General features: G+C 33.6%; 1 protein-coding gene across 1 annotated transcript in view; it reads left to right on the top strand.

Annotated features, from left to right (window-relative positions):
• LOC150099925 (zinc finger RNA-binding protein-like) overlaps positions 1 to 24,637 on the top strand; it is a 174,094-nt gene that overhangs the window by 93,642 nt on the left and 55,815 nt on the right. Inside the window, exons 8-12 of the mRNA XM_090403122.1 lie at positions 450 to 518; positions 9,021 to 9,068; positions 10,366 to 10,505; positions 18,784 to 18,926; positions 21,938 to 22,121. Coding sequence (XP_090259248.1) covers positions 450 to 518; positions 9,021 to 9,068; positions 10,366 to 10,505; positions 18,784 to 18,926; positions 21,938 to 22,121 — 584 coding nt within the window. The remainder of the gene's footprint in view (positions 1 to 449; positions 519 to 9,020; positions 9,069 to 10,365; positions 10,506 to 18,783; positions 18,927 to 21,937; positions 22,122 to 24,637) is intronic.

The following is a 24,637-nucleotide window of genomic DNA, read 5'->3' as shown; positions in this document are numbered from 1 at the left end:
TTGTTAAGTTACCGAAGGCAAGTTAATCACTGTTTAAGGTGACAGCTTCCTCTCATTCAAGATCAGCTAGAAACCACAATTTGACATACAAAGCAGAGATGATAGAAATGATTATTTAATTGATAGGATAACTGTCCTCTCAAATTGTGTAACTTGAATGTTAACAGGCCATAGAACCAATGCATAAATGGAAAATAAAAAGCAAATTACTTTGTTTGGAGAACTGCATCTAAAACAGTAATCTATAAATGAGTCACACCCCTTGAGGGCACATATCAGGAAACTGATGATGATACATTTAGGTAATGTAAGTACTAAATAAGATGGTAGCTGTGCAGTAGTTATAAGTGTATGCTCTTAATAACAAAAAATGTTATTCCTGCAGATTGCTACTAACATTTGTTATGAATTTAAGCATTAAGAATTTATTCATTTATATATTCATACAGCTGGTGGCAAAGTGAATGGAAATCAATCCAAGACAGATGAGAATAAGGCCGAAGAAAATAAGGATGACGGTATGTAGTTTTTTTTTAATTTTTTTATTTATTTATTTTTAAGTATGCATGATATTTTTGTTTTAATGTTAAATTCATTCATAGTAAGTTTTATGCTTCAGTTTCTGATACTGTGTATTAGAAGAGATGACATAGATTTGATTAGTAGGTATTCTTCTATATAGGGATGCACTGAAGCGTGATTTAGCTGAATACTGAATTAAAATTTTAGAATTCTGGTTTAAATTTCGCAAACAATGTTTTAAACAAAAAATATACATGTCTATTTTTTTACATTTGTTGCTGGGGTGTGTTTTGCACGTTTCACATCTGGCTTTGGCATGCTTAATTTTGAAGCTAGACTATATGATATTCAACCAGAATATCATATAGTCCAGCTTAGGGCATGCTGGCATGTTTTTATACATTGGCTAATGGTACATACAGAAACTTTTATCATCTCCAAATACCCCCCCCCCCCCCAAAAAAAAAGCCCTTCATAAGTTCTCGCATGCTTAACTAGAGTTTATAGGATAACATGTAATTCATTGTTCATATTATTGCACCGCCCATAATACCACAACTTTAAATTATTGGATATTTATGTGACTTATAAATCTGATTAAAAATGAATCCGACCAGACATATAGTGAATGGAATTCACTATATGTTTTGGGGAAATTTGGAGAAAGGGGCAGATCTAATGATCATGGTATTTACTGGACTTCTGCTCAGGATACTGACTAGTCATTACTAACACCATGTTCCAACATAAAGATGTGCTGAAGTTCACATGGAAAAAGGACACAAGAAATAAATGCCTCATTGTCTATGTCATTGTTCAAAATGCAAGAATTAAAAGAAAGTTGTAGCTTTTACAGGTAAAGTATAGACTCGAATCTACAAATTTATTGAATTAAAAATGAAACAAATTGAAAAACAAGAACCAAAACCTTGCAGTCTCTGAAGAAAACATTAATCAGTTCAGCTAGGGAGGTATGTGGTAAAGTTGTCTGTAAGGATAGAAAAATAAAAACTCCATAGTGGACACAAGTTAAAGAAGTAGTTATGGAAAAGAAGGACGCATGCCAAAAGTTCCTTTCAAGTAATTTGACAGGTGTCATAAAAGAATATAGAGAAAAATGTAACAGAGCTAAGTTGTGTGTAAAAATAATTCTTGTAGAAAGGCTTATGCATCGGCTACGTGACTATTAAATTATATAAGGAATTTACAACGTATACTGGAATATTAATTAAAAGAATCTTTAATAAATACTTCCTATATTTCGACAATGTCACATTGCCATCTTCATGGGAACATACAAATATGACACGTGCACGCTTTCTTTTAATTAATATTCCAGTATACGTTGTATGTAAATTGCTTAAATAATTTAAGTCATGTGTAAAAATAGCTAAACAAAAATTAAAAATTTCAGGAAGGTGGCAGAATGTTCTGCAGAAATGGAGGAAAGAATACTGTAAAAGGAATCAAAGATGATAAAGGTGACATGAAAACTGAAGATAAGGATATCCTACATTCTGGGGGAATTACCCTGAAAGACTTGAACAACCCAAGCAGTGGCAGAATCATACAAAAACATTTTTGTATGATTCTGCAAATCATACAAAATGAGGAATGCAAAGAGGATTGCATTCCTCTTTGCATTTTTATCAATACTTGAGGTAGAAGAGGTCAAAAACTTGAAATGTGGAAAGGCAACTGGACTAGATGATATTCAACCAGAAATGTTTAAATATGGAAGTATAAAAGTTGGAAAGGCTACACTGCATAATTCAGAGGGGCCTGGTCAGAAGGTCGAATTCTTGATGATTGGAGTAAAGCTGTAGTAGTTCCCATCTATATATATAGACTTACCGTAAAATTTTTTTTTATCAAACCGGGACATTTTTGAGAGTTTGCTCAAAACAGAAAGTAACGCCTTCTACGCTAAGTACTTATTATTCAAAAGGCTAAATAACGGAGTGGTTAACAAAAAACATTTCGTAGTAATAATTTTTAATTACTCTTAACTGAACATAACTTATTATTAAAAAGTTATTAATGTTTATCACTAGCGTAAACTTTCTTTAAAAATTCTTTATTTTTAATCACGTCGAAAAATTCCCTACAATTTAGTTCACTATTAAGTTTGCAGTGCAATACACCTTTTACTGTTGATTCAGCCATTCTAGCTCTTTCTTCAGGCCATATGTTATTCATTATTGAGAATATCCTTTCAACAGATGAAGATGTGCCTGGCAGGCTGAAAATGTATTCTATAATTTGGACAAGATTGGGCAATGAAATGACTGAATAGTTGTATCCATTTTTCTTCGCAACTTGTATTTTTCAAAATGTCATAGTTTGCCGACCAAAAAGCTTTTGCAATCGCCACTTTCATCAAATAGTTCATCCATGTTTATTGCATTATTTGCAAGAGTTTGATTAATTTTTTTCACCTGAAGCTTCAATTTCCGACAAAGTTCATTGTTGTGTATCCAAGTAAAAGATTCTGCTCCACCAAAACTGTTTTCCCAAAGCACAATGTAAGAAAGACATCGGTCATAAAATTTTGTAAACTCTTGTAGTATTGTATTAATATTAATACTTCATTATTTTCCAGTATTCTAAAAAGCTTTTTTGCTTCTTAAGGTATAAATTTATTATCATGCCTTTTCTCAAGATTTGTTTTTAATTTTCTAAGTTAAATGACAATATCTGTTGCACTCGCTTTTGTACTTTCCATAATCAAGATAGATTTGTCAAACAATTTGAGTTGCCCTTGCACAAACCACAAATACATTGCACCACAATCATTATCAAAGAACTGTTTTATCATCACCGGACAGTGTTTTTGTGAAATAAAGTATTCTGTCAATAGCTGAAAGTAGCGAAAGAAAACTGGTGTTGCCATGTTGAAGAACCTTTTAATACTCTACATCTACAAATTCACAGAATGCTTTTAGTTGAGTGACTCGAACCGTGTAAATGTTGAAATATTTATAAATTTTGACTACTAAAGCTTCTATTTCAATAGGTAGAATATCAACTGCAGTTTGAAGACAGTTGTGAATGATGTGAGCACTGCAACCAATGCCCACAATATTTCTTCCTAGTTCCTTCTTCAATTGACTGTAAATATTGTTTTCTCCTCTCCGTTTTACACCTCCAAAATTGGTATTGCAGTTATCTCCACAAAATCCAATAATTTTTTTTGTTATATTATGAGTTTTCAAAACTGACATTAAATGGTTTATCAGTATTTCTGCAGTTTCACCCAGAACTGATTGAAAGTCTAAAAGTTTAACTTTTACTTCACAATCTGGTGCAAAATACCGCACAACACATGGTACAGTTTTAATTTCTTTCCTGTTGGAAGAATCAATTGATATAGTCACAAAATTTGTTTTGTTTAAATTTTCACAAAGTTGCTGAAACAACAGTGGCTCAATCACATCAACAGTGACAGCTTCACATTTTGTTCTACCCAATCTAAGCTTTGATATCAATTTAGATGAACAATCGGCAGACTTAAAGCTGAGATTGTTAATAGCAACATGAAATGCAAAAGTTGCTTCTTTAGCAGCTATTAAAAATTCTTTGTCACTTGGATTGGCACCTTTAAAATATGATAATATCTTTGAGGAAGTTCCTGCTGCTGCTAGACTAGCCTTATGTTTTGTACATGTCAAGTGATTTTTTATGTCCGAATGCCCGCCATGATCCACAGAAAATTCTGAAGAGTATTTTTCACCACATTTCACTTTTTCAATATGACCACAAACGTTTTTCAGAAACGGATAATCCTTTTTAAATTCATCCGTAAACACGCAGTTTCTTTTTGACATTTTGGGGTTAAATTAATTTAATGAAGTTAAAAAAATCAGAACATGTCGAAAAGAAACACGGACTTGCAATCTAAACTCAACTAAGATTGCACATGCTCAACAATGACTTGCGACGCAGCATACATACTCTAGAGTCAAAGTGGGGTATTTGTGTTGCCTAATCGCCATTTTCCGAGGCTGCATTTTTTGTACTGCATGTATGTTCTGCACTTTTAAATTTTTACCAAATAATTGGGACAAACTGGCAGACTGTGTGTATATATATATATATATATATATATATATATATATATATGGGGGGAGGGGGTAGAGCTGAATATGAGATTTAAGATTTATAGAAGCATACTTCAAAAAGAGGTTAAGAAAGGGAAACTTGGGGAAGAACAAGCTGGGTTCAGGCCAAATATAGACTATCAAGATACACACATGTATTCACAAGAATATAGTAAGTTTATTATTGTGAATATTTCAACCAGAACCTAACTGGGCATAATCACAAGCTGGATTCCACCTAGCAGCTGGTTACAGTAAAATAAGATTAAGGCCCTGATTTAAAATTAAATTATATACAATTAATATTAATTAGATAATGAAATGACGTAGCATTAAATTAAATTTTAAAAAAATGAATAATTAATTAAAATTGAAGGAATGCACATTATTGCTTGTCATTTATGAGGATGTTATTCTTCCAAATCTTGGAAATAGAGAGGACATTCATTGCGATTTAAATTGCAGTGTAGAAGTCCTCCAGCACTCTTTAAATAACTGCTCAAACCTAAACCTGCACTGTAAAAGGCAGGTATTGAACCATAGGATATCGTGGTCAGTGGCTACTCCATGCTGAGCAAGGTCATTTTTTTTTTTTCAGGTTTATTGTTAATGTAAGATTGGTATTCTTTTTTTTCCCTCTCTCTCTCTCTCTCCAAAAGAACATTGTTTGTACAGAGTGTGAGTGGAGACTTATAATGAACTTGGTAAACACCAGGGGAAATGGGTAGGCCGGGCTATTTTTTAAAAAAATTTTTATTTTAAATTTAATTTGAAATAATGCTGTCATTTTATTATCTAATTAAAATTAATTTTATTTCAAATCACTTAATTTTAAATTTAGCCTTAATCATAATCTTATTTTATTGTAACCATGCACTAGGTGTGCATCGAGCACATGGCTCAGCTCTGTAAATAGGATTAAGAACATTCTTTGTTGTAGCTTCACCTTGTGATTATGCTGATGATCAGTTAGTTTCTAGTTACAATATTTGCAGTAATAAAATTATTATATTCTTATGAATATGTGTGTATAAAAAAAATGTTATTATTGTTATGGGCTACTCCATGGAGTCCTTAGACTCATTGAGGGAAGCCTTAAACATAATTTCAGGCACTATACAACATGTGTGCATTATCTATCATACTTTGTTTTGAACTCATTCACAGTCATGGCACCCACAACAGATTGGCAATCTATGATCTGTACTAAAGTTTTGTAGATCTGCAAAAGGCATATGACAAGGTGCCCAGGGAAGTTTTTCAAAACAGTACAGTTATATGGGGTAAATGGAGCATTATATAGACCGATAATACATAGTATGTGTTTAAGTTGTAAGTCAGCAGTTAGAATTGAAGGAAATACAGAAAGATAGTTTGATGTAAAATCAGGTGTAATACAAGGATGCACATTATTTCCACTCTATTCATCTATATGGATCATGTTATAAAAGAATGTGGCATTAGTTCTCATATTAGACTTGGAGATGACAAACTTAGATCTTCGCTTTATGCAGATGTTATACTCCTAACTACATCTAGTGTAAGTTCGAGGATTCTCCAACTGTTACTGTTGTATAACAGTTACTACAACTGTTGAATAAAGTTGAAACAAATTTGGCATGAAAATCAGCAATAAAAAGACCAAAATTATGAAAATAGGCAGAAATATTGAATACATCAACTGCATTCTGAATGGAGAGCCTATAACAAGTAAAATATTTCAGCTATTTAAGTAGTTTTTAGTGAAGATGGCAAGTTAAATCTGGAAATAGAGAACATAATAAACTAGGCTATGGGTAGCCAGTTGAATAAATTTATATGGAATAAGACGGAAATTAGCCCAAACACCAAACGCAATATACAAGACAGTGTTCTAACTAGTTTTAAGTTATGGATCTGAGAGTTGGGTTACAAATTAAGCACTCGATCAAAGACTAGAGACCATAGATATGAGGGTTCTGAGAAAAATTAGGAGAGGGAACCAATGGCAGAATCATATTAATGATATTAGAAAGGAACTTGACATTGTTAGCCTTTAAGAATATGCAGAGCTAATCTAAGGTGATGTCACTTAAACAGATTGGGAGTGGAAAGGTTAACAAAACTGGTGTTTGATGCAAAGATGGCAGGAAAGAGACCCAGAGGAAGACCAAAGTATATGTGGATTGATTCAATCAAAAGTGCTTTAGATGCACAAAATGTCAGATATGACAATAGTGGAGTGCTCACAAGTAATAGATTTATTTGGAAGAAAATTTTTCATCAGAGATTAATAATCATGTAGTGCTGCCATAGTAACCTGAAACATGTTTGGATGTATATATCGGTAATCTTGGAATCTAATATACAGTGGTACCTTGGTTTGAGAGCATAATTCGTTCCGGAAACGTGCTTGTAATCCAAAGCACTCGTATATCAAAGCGAATTTCCCCATAAGAAATAATGGAAACTCAGGTGATTCATTACAAAACTCAAAAATATTCATATAAAAATGATTAATACAAAATACACATACCTTCGTATACCTTATACAGTATATGTATACCTTTTTATATTTTTATTATGTATTTAAATGTAATACTGTATACATAAAGTAATTGAATTTATTAATAACATTACAATTACATATTACAGTAATTGTATTGGGTAGGACGACCTTCATTGTCACTAATGGAATCACTGCTATCTGTTGGCTCTTTTTCTTTTTGTGTGACTTTAACAAGGAACCTATCCAATGACACTTGCTTTTGCCTCCTTTTGAGGATTTCACGGAAATATGACATTGCATTGTCGTTAAACAGATTCATCGCTCGCACTGCCACAGCCTTACTCGGGTGGTGCTTTTCTACAAAATTTTTAGTTTTCTGTAGACGTACCTGGCAGTTTACTTATGAGGTCGACGTACAAGGCCTTTGCCTTCTCACAGATCAAGTTCTCGGTCACAGTATCACCTGCTAGTTGCTTCTCGTTTATCCACACCAAAAACAACTTTTCTACATCCTCCAGAACACGTAGCCATTGCTTTGATACTCTCGTTTCTTCTTTAATACTGTGCAAATCGTTGACGTAGACATTATAAAATCTTGCGATGGGGCCACTTGCATACCTTGTTTGTGCTTCCTGACGATTTCCTTCTTAACGTCCACTGTAATCATCTCCTTCTTCTTACCGCCTTCCTTTTCAACCCTTTTCTTCATTGGAGCCATTGTCGCAGTACAGTTAATAAAGAACAGACACCACATTTGGACACAAAATAAAAAAATGCTTTATGCACACGCACGTGGTCACAACGCTAGCACTAATGTTGACTACACGAATGAGGTATGCCAACTGAGACCGAGCATGCGAGACGATTACCAACAATCCTGAGTGGCTTGTGATCACGTGATGCTCGGCAGACAAAGCTTATAGGTAATACTCGTATTGCAAGACCTCGCTCGTTTATATAGTTAAAATTTATTAAAAATTTTTGCTCGTCTCTTGCAAAACACTCGCAATCCAAGGTACCACTGTGTTTATTTTATTTAGTTTTCATAAAAATGATCAATATTTCAATAATTATCAAATCTGCTAATTTCTTCACGGAATTTTTTCATTGTTCTAACTCCAAAAAAAGTGTTATCATATTTAGATAAATACATTTGCAGTCTAATTGATAGTGTTTTGGAAATTAAAGCTTTATCTCATGGATTTGTTAATTTCCTCAAAAGGCTCCAATAAATTTATCAGTGATTCTATTAATGACCACTGATTTGAGCTTAACATATTTAAATTGTTGATTGTGTAGATATTTGACGCTCTTCTGTTCTTATATTCATTCAGTATTGTATTCAGAAAAATTCATGATATGAATTTTTCTGCTTTAGCATATCCCTACTTCCGCATTCCTTAACCGAAAACCTGCTAGAAAAATTAGTGAGATTTCTTATTTGAAACTGTTAGTTGTTTATTAAAATTTTCTTTTTGTTCTTCATAGTCTAAACTAATTACTAAAGATAATTGATAGGAATGATACTGTTTTTATAATTAAAAGAATTGTCTCACAAAAATATGATCATTATTTTAATTGCAGATAAATCGCCCACATAATTTAGATACCCAAAAATATCAGCTCTGAGTTATTTTTGAAATTCTTGTAGCTGGAAGTGGTCTTTCATGTTGATTGTTCAGTCATATTTTATGAATTTTTTTGATTTTTACTGCCACAAGGGAAGTAAAAGCTAAATATAGCTTTTAAATTTGTGACAAGGATAAACGTATAAATGTTTTGCATGTTACATTCATGTCTATAATGAGCAGATTGTTTAATAAAAATAAAATTATAATTTTGTCAAGGATTATTTTTGATCTTCCTAATTTTTAGCAAATTTTCCCTCACTTTAAATGTTATTTAAACAGGAAAATCTGAAACACCAAAGTTAGATGAAAAGGAAATCCAGCCTGTAGGTGAGTTATATTTTTAAATTTTTAATAAGTAAAAACTTGTAAAAACGTGAACAACAGAACGTGACAGCATCCAGCATTGGTCAAACTTAGCATTGCACTGAATCTGCATTCGGATATTTAATTTGATGAACAGTTAGACGGCCACAACTGCTTAGAATGAACTATTTTGAGTAATTCTCATTTCTTGTGTTTAAACTTTTAGTTACCTTTAACCCCCTGAAGATGTAAGTGAAACGACTTGCGAAACTTGTCGGGTTTTTTTTTTTATTATTATTATTATTATTTATCTTAATAAACATGTGGTCCAATTACCATAATCTTTCTTATGAGCTTTTAGAATATTATTTGGTATTTGTCTTTCTTTTAATATGTTTAATGTTTCTTTTAACTTTGTCAATAAATGTAATATGCATTTCTAAATTGCATTCTCTCCTTTTTTATATTATTAATTTTAGGCCAGGTCTATACATGATCATCTTTTTCTAAATCCATTGTGTGTTTCTAAAATTGTTTTCAGAATATTTTATTAGTTTGTTATTTAAAATTTGTGTTATGTATTTTGTAACAGGAATTTAGAATACTTATACCTCTATAATTTTTAAAGATAGGGATCACAATTGTTTTTTTCTATTCTATTGGTGGGTTACTAGTTGAATAGGTTTTATTTAAAAATAATAGGAGTCTTTCTTTGGCCCTTATTCCGCCATATTTACATAATTCTGAACCTAACTTTTCTTCTTCGGGTGATTTTCCGTTTCTTGTTTCTGTGTAAATAATATAAAATAAACTGATAATGTTTCTTTATAGAGTTAAAAAAAATTGGAAAAGTTACTTTTACACTATAAGTTACAACTCTGTGTTAAACTTTAATTTCTGATATCTGAAGTGATAATGGAAATACGGTAATTTTTTTTTTATTGAAATGAAATGACTTCTTAAGCTTTGTGTATAAATAATTTCCTGTAATTTTGCATATTTTTTTTTATATGTAATGGGCTTGGTGACAATCGCAACTAAATGGCTTTGATCTAAAATGGTTTTCATATGTAGCTAGTACTTATAAGGGTTAGGGGATAGGAGCTTTTAATAAATAATGGAACATCCTAATGAGTAGCTTTTCTGCTCAAACTTCAGATTTTAAATTGATTCATGAAGGCATACAAATTTTCTATGAAATTTTTTAACCCCTTAGTTTGTAGTTTAATGTATTTGCTGTTATATATTCATACATGTAAATGCTTTAAGAGGTGATATGAAAACATTTTATAATTGAATGATATGATTTCTTGAATTTCAGGTCAAGATTATATTGAAGAAATTAAGAATGATGATGGAAAGGTTATCAGCTTCCAGTGTAAATTATGTGAATGCCGTTTCAATGATCCTAATGCAAAAGAAATGCACATGAAAGGCCGGAGACATAGGCTACAGTATAAAGTAAGACTACATTTTGCATCATCTTCAAAGAATACAGTAGCATAAATTTAATTTCTCAAAACTAATTTCATATGCTTCAATTAATTCATTACCACTTGCATAGTCAAAACTTTGAGTGGAAAGGGAGTTGTCTCTGTGGGTTGACTATTGCATATGGTTATTGAATTAGTATTTAGATTTCCAATATCCAGAATTATACATGGCTGACATGCAAAATCATTCTTGCTCAACTTCCATTAGCTTATAATTTCTTCAAATTCTATCCAATACCAGTTATATTCCCATATGACTACATATCAGTTCATTTTATTTTAAATGAACTGATACTTCTTAAAGGCATTTGAGAAGATCTTCCCTAGTAAAATGAAATACTAATAATCAAACACTTGTGGGAATCTCATCTATTCCACCGATAACAATATGTGGGAAGCACCATAAAGAATATGAGATATTTATATATTGTCAGGCACTTTATATATGTAAAGAATCTTATCACACAGACCAGTGGATATTGTATCCATCTTCAGCTAATTGAATGTAGGTTCAAATCCTAATAATTGTGTGTAAAAAATCTTTAAATGGTGGGAGTTTTAATTAATTACCTGATGTGATGAAACCACCATTGTACTTATAGAAAGTTTTTTACCTTAGGTATAATATATGTTAAAGATGCCAAGCTATTTTAAACCTGGTTTTACTCCATTTCCCAAGTAAGCAAACAGACAAATACATCAAGTTTGCGCCTGCACGTAGCGCAAGTACAGGTGACCCGCAAAGTAGTGCAAGTCTAGGCAACTCGTGGTAAAGGTGAAATAAGCTCTGATCACTATTCTTAATGCATAGCATCATACATCTCCTTGGGGAGATGTATGATGCTATGCATTAAATGCAAGGGGCCACTACCTAGACCGGTTTTGACCTTTATTGAGGTCTCATCAGTGGTAGTCAGGGTTAGAAATACCAAGGTTAAGTAATACAGAGCTTATAAGTATTTTACCAACACAAGTTACCATAAGGTGCTTTGACCTTATTAAATAAAATCTCAGGATGAGAGATAGATGCAGAAAGTTTTTTACCTTGGGTGTGATCAGAGCTATTCCACTTTTACCACGAGTTGCCTAGACTTGCACTACGTGCAGGTGCAAACTTGATTTATTTGTCTGTTTGCTTACTTGGGAAATGGAGTAAAGCCAGGTTTAAAATAGCTTGGCATCTTTAACATATATTATACCCAAGGTAAAAAACTTTCTACATCTATCTCTCATCCTGAGATTTTTATTTAATAAGGTCAAAGCACCTTATGGTAACTTGTGTTGGTAAAATACTCATAAGCTCTGTATTACTTAACCTTGGTATTTCTAAGACTGGCTACCACTGATGAGACCCCAATAAAGGTCGAAACCGGTCTGGGTAGTGGCCCCTTGCCTTTAATGCATAGCATCATACATCTCCTCAAGGAGATGGGCTTTACATTAAGGGTAAATATTAAGAATAGTGATCGGAGCTTATTCCACCTTTACCACGAGTTGCCTAGACTAGCACTACTTTGCAGGTCACATGTACTTACGCTACGTGCAGGCGCAGACTTGACTTATTTGTCTGTTTGCTTACTTGGGAAATGGGGTAAAACCAGGTTTAAAATAGCTTGGTTGGTTTAGATTACATGGTTCCTGAATTATTTAATTCTTATATCACCACTTGTACTAATGTACTGTAAATGTGCAGCCTTTTATGGATGGAATTAACAGATTTGAAAGACGAATCGGTGTTCTGCACTTTGATCTACAGTATGTCTGTCTTTCTCATAAATCAAAGATTAACAGGCATTTAAATGCAGCCAAATTTTAATTTTTTTTGGATAGGGTTTAACATGTGTGTTCCAGTAGATCATTATAATTGTATTAATAGTTATTAATATTAAGAAATAAAATTAATGTTTTTTTTTTTTTTTTTTTCCTTCTATATACAAGATGAGAGTGCAGCATCATGGCTGGTTTTTAGTGCCTTTTATGGTATGACAATTTTTAGTAATTGGTAAAATATCCTTTCACTGGTGACCTTGTCAACTGCCCTAATACTGTATATATGTCTCCATGTGCCACTGAGGAAGACTCAAACTTCTAATCAGTGTAGATAGGAGGTACAAGAGTATCCAGAGTCATCTCTTTGTGTGATTGACATGCTGGTTATGTCAGGTGTTATTAAAGAAAATGCAGTTTATAATTTGTGAAATAAAATATTCATTGCATTTCAAATATCATCATCATCATCATCAAATTCCTGCCATGTACCCTCAAGGGGTGTACAGGATATGACAGTACTACATGAAAAAATTACATCATTACTAACTTCCTATCTACAATTTTCCTCCAAATCAGTCTGTTACTTGTCAAGACTCCAACATTATCAGATCTTATATTTCTATCGTCTAAGGCACTTTGTACCGTATCAATCCACCTATATCTTGGTCTTCCTCTGGGTCGTTTTCCTGCCAACCTGGCAGAGAACACTTGTTTTGCTAATCATTCCTCTCCCATTCTATTTAAGTGACCATACCATCTGAGATTAGCTCGCTAACTCATTCCTGGATGCTGACAATGTCAAGTTCTTTCCTAATATGCTCATTTTTAATATGATATTGCCATTGATGCCATCTGTTCACGCCTCTAATCTTTCTCAGGACTCTCATATCTGCGGTCTCTAGTCTTTGGTCAAGTGTTTTACTTCTGACCCAGCTCTCAGATCCATAAGTTAAAATTGGTTTGAACACAGTCTTGTATATAGCTAATTTAGTGTTCCGACTAATTTCTTTCTTATTCCATATGAATTTATTCAATTGACTTCCCACGATACCAGCTTTGCTGATTCTGTTGTCTATTTCTATATTTAGTTTACCATCTTCAGTAAAAATTGTGCCTAAGTAGCTGAAATGTTTTACTTGTTCCACAGGTTCTCCATTCACAACACAGTTGACATTTTCAATGATTCTGCCTATTTTCATGGTCTTTGTCTTTTTATTGCTGACCTTCATACCATATCTATTACAACAGCTATTCAATTTAGTCAGAGAATCTTGCAGACTTGTAGCGGATTTATTTAGAAGTATAACATCATCCGCATAAAGCAAAGAGCTGACATTAACATCTCCAATTTTGATATCAGGTTTAATACCACATTCCTTCATAATGTGATCCATATAGATAATGAATAACAGAGGGGATAATGTACATCCTTGTCTCACACCAGATTTAACATTAAACCATCTTCCTGTACTTCCTTCAATTCTAACTGCTGACTCACAACTCAAATAAAGACTAAGTATTGCTTGATATAATGCCCCATTGACACCATATAACTGCAGCGTATTGAATAGCTTCTCTCTTGGCACCTTGTCATATGCCTTTTCCAAATCGACAAAACTTAAATACAGATCTTTGTTATATTCCCATGCTTTCTCGACTATTTGTCGTAAAGTGAAGATCTGATCCTGACAGCCTCTATTTGGCCTGAATCCAGCTTGTTTTTCACCAAGCTTTTCTTCCACAATTCTTCTCAACCGTTTCTCAAGTATACTTGCATAGATCTTGCCAGGAACACTCAGTAGGGAAATACCTCTGTAATTCTCACATTCAGTTTTATTTCCCTTTTTATATATGGGTACTATGAGAGCTCTACTCCAATCATCGGGAATTCGTCCCTCTGTCCAGGCTTTCTGAACTATGCAGTGCAGCCACTGTAAGACTCTTATACCACCATACTTCAGCATTTCTGGTCGAATATCATCTACTCCTGCTGCCTTTCCACATTTCAAGCCTTTGATGGCTTTTTCTACTTCAAGTATGGATATGTATTCCTGACTGCATGCCTGGTCAGTGTTATTTATCACTGTGCTGTCATCACTGCTTGTTTCATTTAGCAGTTTTTCAAAGTAATTACTCCATACTTCAAGGATATCTTTTTCTCATGTTTTCATTTCACCTTTATCATCTCTAATTCCTTTTACAGCACTCTTTCCTCCATTCCTAAGCTTCTTCAACAACTTCCAGAATATTTTGCCACCTTCTTGATATTTATTTTCTATATTCTTGAATGATATAATCACGTAATCACAAGAAAGATATTTATTTAACCAAATATTTCGGTCTGGAAATAGCAGACCATCGTCGGTGGTATTACAAGAACAGTTTAAAAAATATACAAGCTAGAATACTAACAATAGATCGTTGAAATTAGAACATGCCGCGTGATGTTATATCACTAAGTATGAAACGTTCTAATTTCAACGATCTATTGTTAGTATTCTAGCTTGTATATTTTTTAAACTGTTATTGTAATACCACCGACGATGGTCTGCTATTTCCAGACCGAAATATTTGGTTAAATAAATATCTTTCTTGTGATTACGTGATTATATCATTCAGTCTTATGTCGCAAGTATCCTTAAAACAACAAATTTCTATATTCTTGCCAAAGTCCTCCCATGACTTTTGTTTAGCTAGTTTTACACACTGTTTAGCTTTCTTACATTTGTCTCTGTATTTTGTAAGAGTAAAAGCTGACTTATTTGCCAGGAACTTTTGATATGCTTTCTTCTTTTCCTTCACTGCCTCTTTAACTTCCTGTGTCCACCAGGGAGTTCTGATTTTTTTATCTTTGCACACAACCTCACCACATGCCTCTCTGGCAGAATCAATCAATGTTTCCTTCAGAGTTTGCCACTGAATCTCCAAGGTTTGATTCCTGTTCTCAAACTCTTTCATTTTCTTTTCAATAATATTTCTGTATTTTAGTCTACAGTTTACATCTGAGAGCTGCTCAACTTTTATTCGCTTTAAAACTTTCTTACATGTTATTCTTTTCAATATGAAATTCAATTTTATCCTGCTCAAGACTAAATAGTGATCACTTCCAATTTCAAATCCTCTGTACACTCTGGTGTCCTGCACCAGGGAGAAAACATCACTATCAACAATAACATAGTCAATGAGACTTTTCTTATTCCTAGCCTCTTCTCTCCATGTGAATTTGTGCACATTTTTATGTTGGAACATGGTGTTAGTAATAACCAGTCCATGTCCTGAGCAGAAATCCAACAGATATTTGTCATTATTATTAGCTTTGCTCTTTTCTCCAAATTTTCCCAAAATATTTTTGTATGTCTCACAATCATTTCCTACTCTACTATTTAGATCCCCAACAAGGACCAACTTTTCCTTTTTCATTGTGTCAGTTGCTTTTTCTAAAGCCTCAAAAAATTCCTCCACTTCTACCTTAGTAGAACCTTCTGTGGGACCATAGGCACAAATAAGTCTCATTGTCCAGTTCCCCATTCTCATATTTGCCCACATTACTCTACTTGAGACTGACTGCCATTCAAGAAGATTAGCCTCGTATTTTGTGTTGAATACTATGGCTACTCCTTCTTTTCCTTGATTGTTATTGCCTGAATATAACATTTTGTATTTATTGCTCAGAAAGATCTCACCAGTTTTGGTCTTTTTTGTTTCAGTCACCCCTATTATGTCGATCTGGTACTTATCTAATTCCTCAGCTAGCTCCATTTCTTTGCCATTCAGGCTTCTTACGTTGATAGTACCGATCTTTAACTCTGGTGATGTTGAGTTGGGGTTTGTTTTCAGATTTGTTCCAGTAGCTGACTTTTCGCTGTTCGCCCTGGTTCCCTGGCGAAAACAACGGGGGCCTTGTTTAACCGGGCGACGCCCCAGCCGGCGTGAAATTTTGTCATGTTGTACCATCATTTTTTATTTTGGTTTAACCAATAAGAATACAATTTGGTCGGCTAAATCCCAAATTGCCAGCCCATCCTCGTTCGTTCAGTATCAAAGTAGATACCCAACAGGGTGCACCACGAGAAGGTGAGGATTGGACATTAGGTCAGAAGCCCTGGTCGGTTCTCCGCATTCCTTTAAAGGCTATGTGGAGGTCTCCTCTCAGTTATACAGCTTTGACCCTTAAGCACCCCGCATTTCAAATATTACACATGCATTTATTATAATAAATGCAATATTATTTGACACAAAATATATGTCTATTCTGTAGCAATCGGATTACTCTAAAGTAAGTTTATTTACTAAATATTTATACAAAAAGAGAACTGAAAAATTACTTCTAAGGAAATCAAGCACTGGTGGATGCCATTGTTCTTCTGTTTTTCAGTGACTAGAATTTGATGCTTCTAGCTGTGTCATGGATAGACTAATCATGCTACACTCTACCGAGCAGATGGACAGGTATCACGGATGCCCAGTGAATGTCTCTTACAGAGTGTGTAAACCCAACTATGCAATTTATAGGTGGCTGTGTGATGGTATAGTCGCGTTTTTCTTGGTTTGACCTCAGATCTTTGTGGTGCCATGAATTTGAACTCCGAGAGGTATCTGAACATTCTGTATAATTGAATGCTTCCTACTTTGTGATGTTTTTACCGAACTGATCATTCTCTCTTTCAGCAAGACAATGCACCATGTCACAAGGCTGCTGCTGTAACTGCATGGTTTGTGTACATGGGCATCACCACACTGGTCTCCATAGAGCCCTAATCCTCAACCCTGTTGAATATCTGGAATGAATTACAGTGGCTGGTGAGGTCATGGGGATCACCTGCCTCACTACAATTCAGGAACCTGTCACATGCGTGCCAAACCTCATGCTTTGCTATGTATGTAATGAGATCCTGGACTGTTTGTAGAATACAGAACAATGCAAGATATTTCACATGGTAGAACAAATTATATCAGCAAATAGGATGCCCATGGCTGTTCCTTCTATCTCACCTACTCTGGCTGATTAGCATCAGGAAAGCCAACTTTTTAACACCATTTTTCTTCAGACCTGTATCTGGCTATATTTCAATATGTGCAGTCTAGTGCCACTGAAAAAGAATTACTTCAGTTTTTGGACAGAATAAAGTGAATTGAGTTCACTATTGAATATGAATAATGGCACTCCCTTTGATACACTCATAATCCCTTAACTACAGGCACTATTGGAATTTTCCATCTACAGAACGCTTTCCTTCACTGGCAGGTGTATCTGCCCGAGCTTTACATCACTTGATATGATATCAAGCGAAACAGTTATTGTCAAAAGTCATGTACACGGAGCACGTACAGTTTGTTCCTTTGACTTTCTTCTTCTTTCAGAAGAATTAAATAAAATATGAATCGATTTTGTTGAGTCCATGCAGTTAACCTAGTGGCTATGCACTGCACAACCACATAATCCTGGGGAAAGGAGTGTCCTAGGTTCAATTCCATCGGCGACATGGGGAGCTTAAGGATCTTTCCCAGCCATAGCCAAGTTAGCCGGTCTTGGATGTGGACAGCAGGAGTTTTTTCATCCTGCAAACCACGTCATGAACACTCTGCTACAGTCAAAAAATACATTTCCGCCTCGGCGATAGGCCTGCTGGGAATTGTACTAACAAAAGTCATATCTCTGTAACACGTGGACCCTGCAATGGAAGCAGGAAAAACATATTATTTATTTTTTTATATTATACCTGACCTGGTTCTCTTGGAACTTTAATGTTTAGTGGTGTTCCTTGTTTACTCAGCTGTGAGTGAGATGAAGTATTACTCATTGTTTACTTTTTTCCAGAACTGCTTCTTGAATCTACTGAGGTTTTGATTTCTCTAAGATAAATAAAAACTCAACAATGAGTTATTTTCATCTGATTTTAACAGTCCATCTTCGAGAAACTTTTATTTTTTATCACATCTCACAATGTACCATTGCTAATGCGTGGCTCACAACTTTTGAAATCCATTGTTATATTACCTTGTTTAAATTGTCTGCTCACCATACATGATTTCTTTGATTCAAATTAAAATAATTGGATTTAACAAAGTTGTATTATAAGCTTCGCATTGTTTTCTACTTCTACTAAAGACTCAGCTAATCTAGTGAACAACTTCGCCATATATCTTCCCTGCTGATTCGTTTTTTTTTTTTTTTCTCTTTTTTTTTTTCTCTCTCTCTCTCTCCTCATTGAACATCTAAGATTTTCAAACATTCACATGTAAATTTTCTCAAATATTTTCAAAAACATTAAATTGTTTAAATTTGATGCAGTGGTCTGTTATCTAGGCTTATGTGATTGATATTGATTTTCGTAAATTAAAACATTTGAAATTTTTCTCTTGAGAGTTGAAACTTTTAAAAAAGATATTAAAGTTTTAAATAATTTTATAGCAGGAAAAGTTCTTGTATAAACAAATTGCCTTTTTATATTGATGTATTGAAAAATATTTTATAGAAAAAAGTTAATCCAGATCTTGTAGTGGATATCAAACCAAGTTTACGACAAAGAAAGTTACAGGAAGAACGTCTAAGGCGACAGCAGATTATGGAAGAATATTGGAAGCGCCGAGAGGAAGAACGTTGGAGAGAAGAAATGAGGTTGGTTCTTTTGTTGGTATGCTCTATTGTATTATTTAGTATTTATTAATGAGAGGCCCATCAGAGATTTTCTGATAAACCACAAATCTGACTACAGGCAATCCCTGGGTTATGGACAATAGTTTCTGAGAGCACAGTAGTTTCTGTAACTTATTATTAAAGTGCAGGGATATTATTATTATTATTATTATACTGTATATTATTGCCACATATGAGCCATTATAGTATTATTGTTGTTGTTATTATTACCGTATATGTACTGTTCATCACAGAACCAAGTTACATACAAATCCGACCTAAAGACGTTCTCAGGAACATATTTCGTCCATAACCCAGGGGCTGCCTGTAGTTTCACCTTTAACTGTTTTTTTTTTTTTAAATACTCAGTAAGTTAAATATCATCTTTGAAGGGATTTATGAGCCATGAAAGTGACATGCTTTATTTTGCTGGGAGGAGAGCATTGCAACACTTTTTTTTTTTTTTTTTTTACATAATCCAGAAACTCTGTTCTAGAGACCAAACATGGAACTTTTTCAAGCTACTTCAGGTATTCAATAAGTAGAGCAGTGGTCTCACATGAGCCGAGGACATTCATCACCCACCTAAAGACAATCACAAACATCCATAACGGTGGGATTCGAACTTGCAGCGTGTTGTTGGAGAAAAGGTATGCTAACCACTTGGCCAATCGACTGCCCAACCAACGAAACTTGTCAGTTATCTGAGGTCTAAGATTATACTGAAAATATGGTAACACACCATTGTTTGCATTCAAAAGAATGAAAATGGGTTTATTTAATGAAGATGCATATATATTAATTTTTTGAACCTTTGCAAAAGTAGTTGATAAAATGCTACATAGTGAAACTGAGTAAGATAGGGATATCCAGTTGGTAGCTTAGTCAGAGGAATAGTTGTTTATAGAGTGCAATGTCTTGAAGGGGAAAGGTAACTAGTGGGATACCAATGGCTTCTGTTCTGGTATTTTAATCATCTCAACCTAGTGTATCCCTTTTAATATGATTTTTATGATTGTTTTTATGTTGTTTTATGAAATTTGTGTATACAGAGACCTGCACATCATACGCTAAATAAATAAAATGTTCTGGGATCACTGTCATTTATATACGTGTTTAATTGATAGTTCAGTGTTTGTGAGGAGATATTGAGTTGCTTGCTGATTCTAAATTGGGATCTCAAAGTAGATTCTAGATGGAAGTAAATGGAAGCATTTGTGAATATGATGGTAAGATCTAAGCTTGCTAGGTCTGATTCTATTACTATATCCTTTCTCTCAATGAAGAGTAAACTGATTTTGGATGTCATCTTAATTGATCCACTTGATTGGCATGTATTAAAGTAATGTCACAGATGCTGTACAGTATATTCATTCACAAAATTTATAATTTCTTTACCATTTTGAAAGAACTAAGTGGTTAATGAAGTTCCAAAAGTATTCTACTCTGTGGCTTGAAAGGGAAGGAAAAGCCTCTCCAGAATCACTGGCAGATGGCAGCAACACATACTTGCATAACTGGGGTGGTGGGACTCATTTGTTAGGCAATTTACCATTGATTTCAGAAAATTACATTTAATCCTCTTCATTTTGGTGTTGTGCAGATTCATTGACCACAGTTATCCAGTTGTATTGTAAATTGATTTCTTGGCTGATTAAATGCTGTTGCATTATTAGGGTAATTCAGTTTATATTCTGATTCATTTGAGAATTGTCATATTATGAGGTGATGTGCTGATTGAAGACTGAATAAAAGCTGGCTAACACTTTCATGTTAGGGTTTAGACTAAATAGCAAATATAACTGCTGTACATATATAACTTATTTGATTTTTTTTTTTATTGAGCTCAAAAATGATATAGATTTTAGCATTAGTGATGATATGTAATGGGAAACCAGCAAGTTATTTCAAGAGATGGAAATGAATAGCTTATAAATGAATGAGGGAAAGAAAAAAAAATTTTCCAATATATATAATTGATGTTATTTCTAGATCTTGGCAGATTCAAACGATTCACTGCACGAGGCTGAACAGGCCAAATATACATTATACATTTAAAAAAAATGTATAATGTATATAACAACAAGTGAGATCATCCACGCTCTATGAATGTATTGTACGTGCTCTGTTCTTTGTTTAATATAATTGGAATCAGTTGATTTTAGCTTGTAACAGTTTTTTACTTTTTAGTGCCTTACATCAGTTATGTACCCTGAAGATGCCAACAGACTTAGTTGACGAAACTAGTTGGTATAACTTAGTTGTTTATTATATACACTTGATCAATATAATCCCAATAAAAGTTTTTCCATACATTGCTTCAGTATTTAGCATAGGAGCATTCACCACCCACTTGTAATGCTTTGCATTCATTCAACATCTTGTCATTCAAAAATATTTTTCAGTTCCGTACTTCACGATTTATATTCCAGAGGTAGCTTTTTGGTTCTTATACCTCATTATGGTGGCACATTTCTGTATAACCTTCAAAACTTTCGTGTTTCCATGCCTATTGAACTTCAGCCCTCAATCAGCAACATTCTGAACAACCACTTCTTGGAGTGAAGTTCTGTAACATGGCAGAGCATTCTGAAATAGCTCTTCATAATTTAGCATCAGCAATCAACTCATTACCTCCTCATAAACACTGAACTATCATCACACACATAAATAAAAGCGATCCCAGAACAGAAATCAAAAACAATGGTGTAGTACCATGTTTTCAGTATAAGCCTGGATTTCAGATAACTAGCAAGTTTCTTTGGTTGGGCGGTATATTGTATTTATCCATATTTTACCTTAGCATGAGAAAAGAGATATGTAATGTGAGATAAAAATGGGAAACTAGAATTTCTTTGTGCCTAATCTTGTTTAGATGTGATATTTTAACAATATTAAAAAGAGTTTAGTATATGAAATTAAATTTAGTATATTAAAAATAGTATTGTTGCCCTGCTTTTTAAAATCTTATTCAATGATATAATTTTTTAAAGAATGATGGAGGAAGAAGAGAGAATGTACTGGGAAGAAAGAAGAAGATATGAAGAAGAGTTAGAATATTATGAATGGCATCGACGCTATGGCCGTGATATGCGTATGGCTGCTCCTTTACCTCCACCTCCTCCTCGTCCTTATATGATGCCCATGGGAGGACCTGGACCTGTAGGTCCACCAATGGTAATTTATGAGTATATTACTCTATTTAACTTCTATGATGCTTATTGGAAAAACTGTCCTTGTAGGCCATTACTATTTCACCGCTTGTATGTAAGATTATAAGATTTTCACACTTGTAATTCTATCTTGTTGCACCTTTTGTTGTTTAATTGATTATGAATGGATAAAGCACATGTGTTTGCATGCTTTTTTAAATGTAAATCCTATCTACTTAACGTATTTTAATCTATTGTATGTTAGTCACAGCTTTAATTCCTGCAATATTAGTATTGTACGTTAGTACTTGTGGGATAGATTGCATGTTAATTCATAAACCTTGACCTAGAAATCAAAAAGAACTTTCTCTTTTTGATCTCTAGAGAAACATCTCTATTTAGATCTCTGTTTCGAACAAAAAGAACAAGTCATTTTCCTAAGAGTCAAAGGCATCATTAGTAACAATGGAACACAAAATTACAATGAAAGAGTCAATTTCAAGAAGTACCACTACAGTATCAATAAGACAACAGATATCAGTAAATTCCTAATTATTAAAGAAAATTACAATATCTGAAATTTGCATATAAAGGAGATAACCGAGGACTATCAGATCAACTTCGGTTGGTGTAGCAATGCCTTGCAACCATCCTTATGTAACCATTCTCTAAGAAATCTAATTTTAGGTAAAAGTTTGGCTTTCTTCCACAAAATAATGCTTAGTCAGTGGCACGTTTTTCTACCCAGACTGCTCAGGTTCAAGATTTATGTTCTTCATGATGGATGACTGCATATCTAGTAGACACTTAGAAAGTGTTGTGTGAAGAAAGCTTGTCATTAGGTAGAAATCTTCCTGAGTGATATTTTTCGATCTCATTATCAGTTTCCTGATATGTATGCACAAGGGGTGTTCAGGTTACTATGATAGTACTACATGATTAAGTTTATATTATTATTAATCTCCTATCAAAAATTTTCCTCCAAATCAATTACTATTTGTGAGCACTCCAATATTGTTGTATCTACCATTTTGTGCTTCTAAGGCATTTCTGACCAAATCAATCTAGGCCCTGGTCTTGTTTAACTGGGCGATGCCCCAGTGGCCTGAAATCTCATATTGTACCATCATATACATTTGTGGTTTAAGCCAATAGAGAGTACAAGTTGGTTTCTGTGCCAAATTGCCTGCCCATCCTCGTTTGTTCAGTACCTAGTAGATAGCTTTTTCAGATGGTAACCCCAGTAAGTAGATACCTACTTACTGGGCTCACCATCTGAATTTAAGTATTGGACATTAGGTCAGAAGCCCTAGTTAGTTCTGAAAGGTAATATAGAGGTCTCCTCCCAGTTATTTGGCTTTGACCCTTGAGCAACTTTAGATCTAGAGATTAGTTATAGCTGAATACTAGCCATCAAGAACTTTGTAGATTAAAAAAAAAAAAAAAAAAAAAAAGCAATCTACAACCTTGAGGTTTTTTTTTTTTTTTTTTTTAATTTTTTTATTCATAGTATTTTTTCACAAACATTCCTTTGGCAGATACTATTAATTTATTTGAACAAGAATTTCTTTTTGATATCAAACCTTTTCACTCTGGGGTCTGCCCCAGACAGCATTTTGCATTTAAGAAATCTTGCCGTACTGTCTATAGAACAGCAACTGAGTGATGAAATAGACTTCGACAATGTCATCGATTTTGCTAACAGAAAAGCAAGAAAAATAACATTTTAGAATGTTGGGATTAAAGTTTTACTTAAAAAATAAACATAGTGTTTTAATTTATTTCCCTATATGTCGTTTTAATTTTTTGTAGTATTTTTGGTGTGTATTGAGAGGAGTGGCAAAAGCTCTACCTACGGCACTGTAATAGGGTGTGAAAAGTTTATTTCTAACTTCCTGTCAACGATTTTCCTCCATTTTCTTATCAGGACTACAATATTGTCATTTCTTATATTTTGATCTTCCTGAGGTTTTCCTGGCACCAATTACCCATTTTGCTAATTTCACTTTCCCATTATGTTTAAGTTACCATACCACCTGAAGTTAGCTGTGCACAAGTATTGCTAAAATGCTATCTGTTGTCAAGTTGTATCCTCATAATATCTTCATTTTTAATACAATTCTAAACTTGATCCATCTATTTAATTTTGATTTAAAATTACTCTTAATTTTTCTCAGAACTGTTATGAATAATTTTTCTTATTTCATATAAATTCATTTAGTTGACAGAAAATAGGCAATCCTATTTGTTATATTTTCAGGAAATTTATTTAGTTCCTGCCCTATGAGCTTTGCTTATTCTTCTTAAAAATTCTTGCATATCTTACTAGGATTTTATAAATATTTTATTAGGATTGGTTCTCATTCAGGATGGTGCTTATGTTTTTTATCTTCTTGTTCATAGTCTATTACTGATTTCCATGTCAAATTTGAATCCTCTGGTATTGTACTAAATTTAAGAGTATGAAATCTGCCTAAAGTATATCGGGTTAATGCCTAAATTAAAGATAGCAAAAAATTATATACTTGGTTTAATCCTTTA

This window comes from Typopeltis vanoorti, chromosome 13 (assembly GCF_054136105.1).
Source record: "Typopeltis vanoorti isolate ZY-2024b chromosome 13, IOZ_Tvanoo_1.0, whole genome shotgun sequence".
NCBI lineage: Eukaryota > Metazoa > Arthropoda > Arachnida > Uropygi > Thelyphonidae > Typopeltis > Typopeltis vanoorti.
The sequence above is the reverse complement of the archived record's forward strand: the minus strand, read 5'-3'. Positions and strand labels throughout refer to the sequence as shown.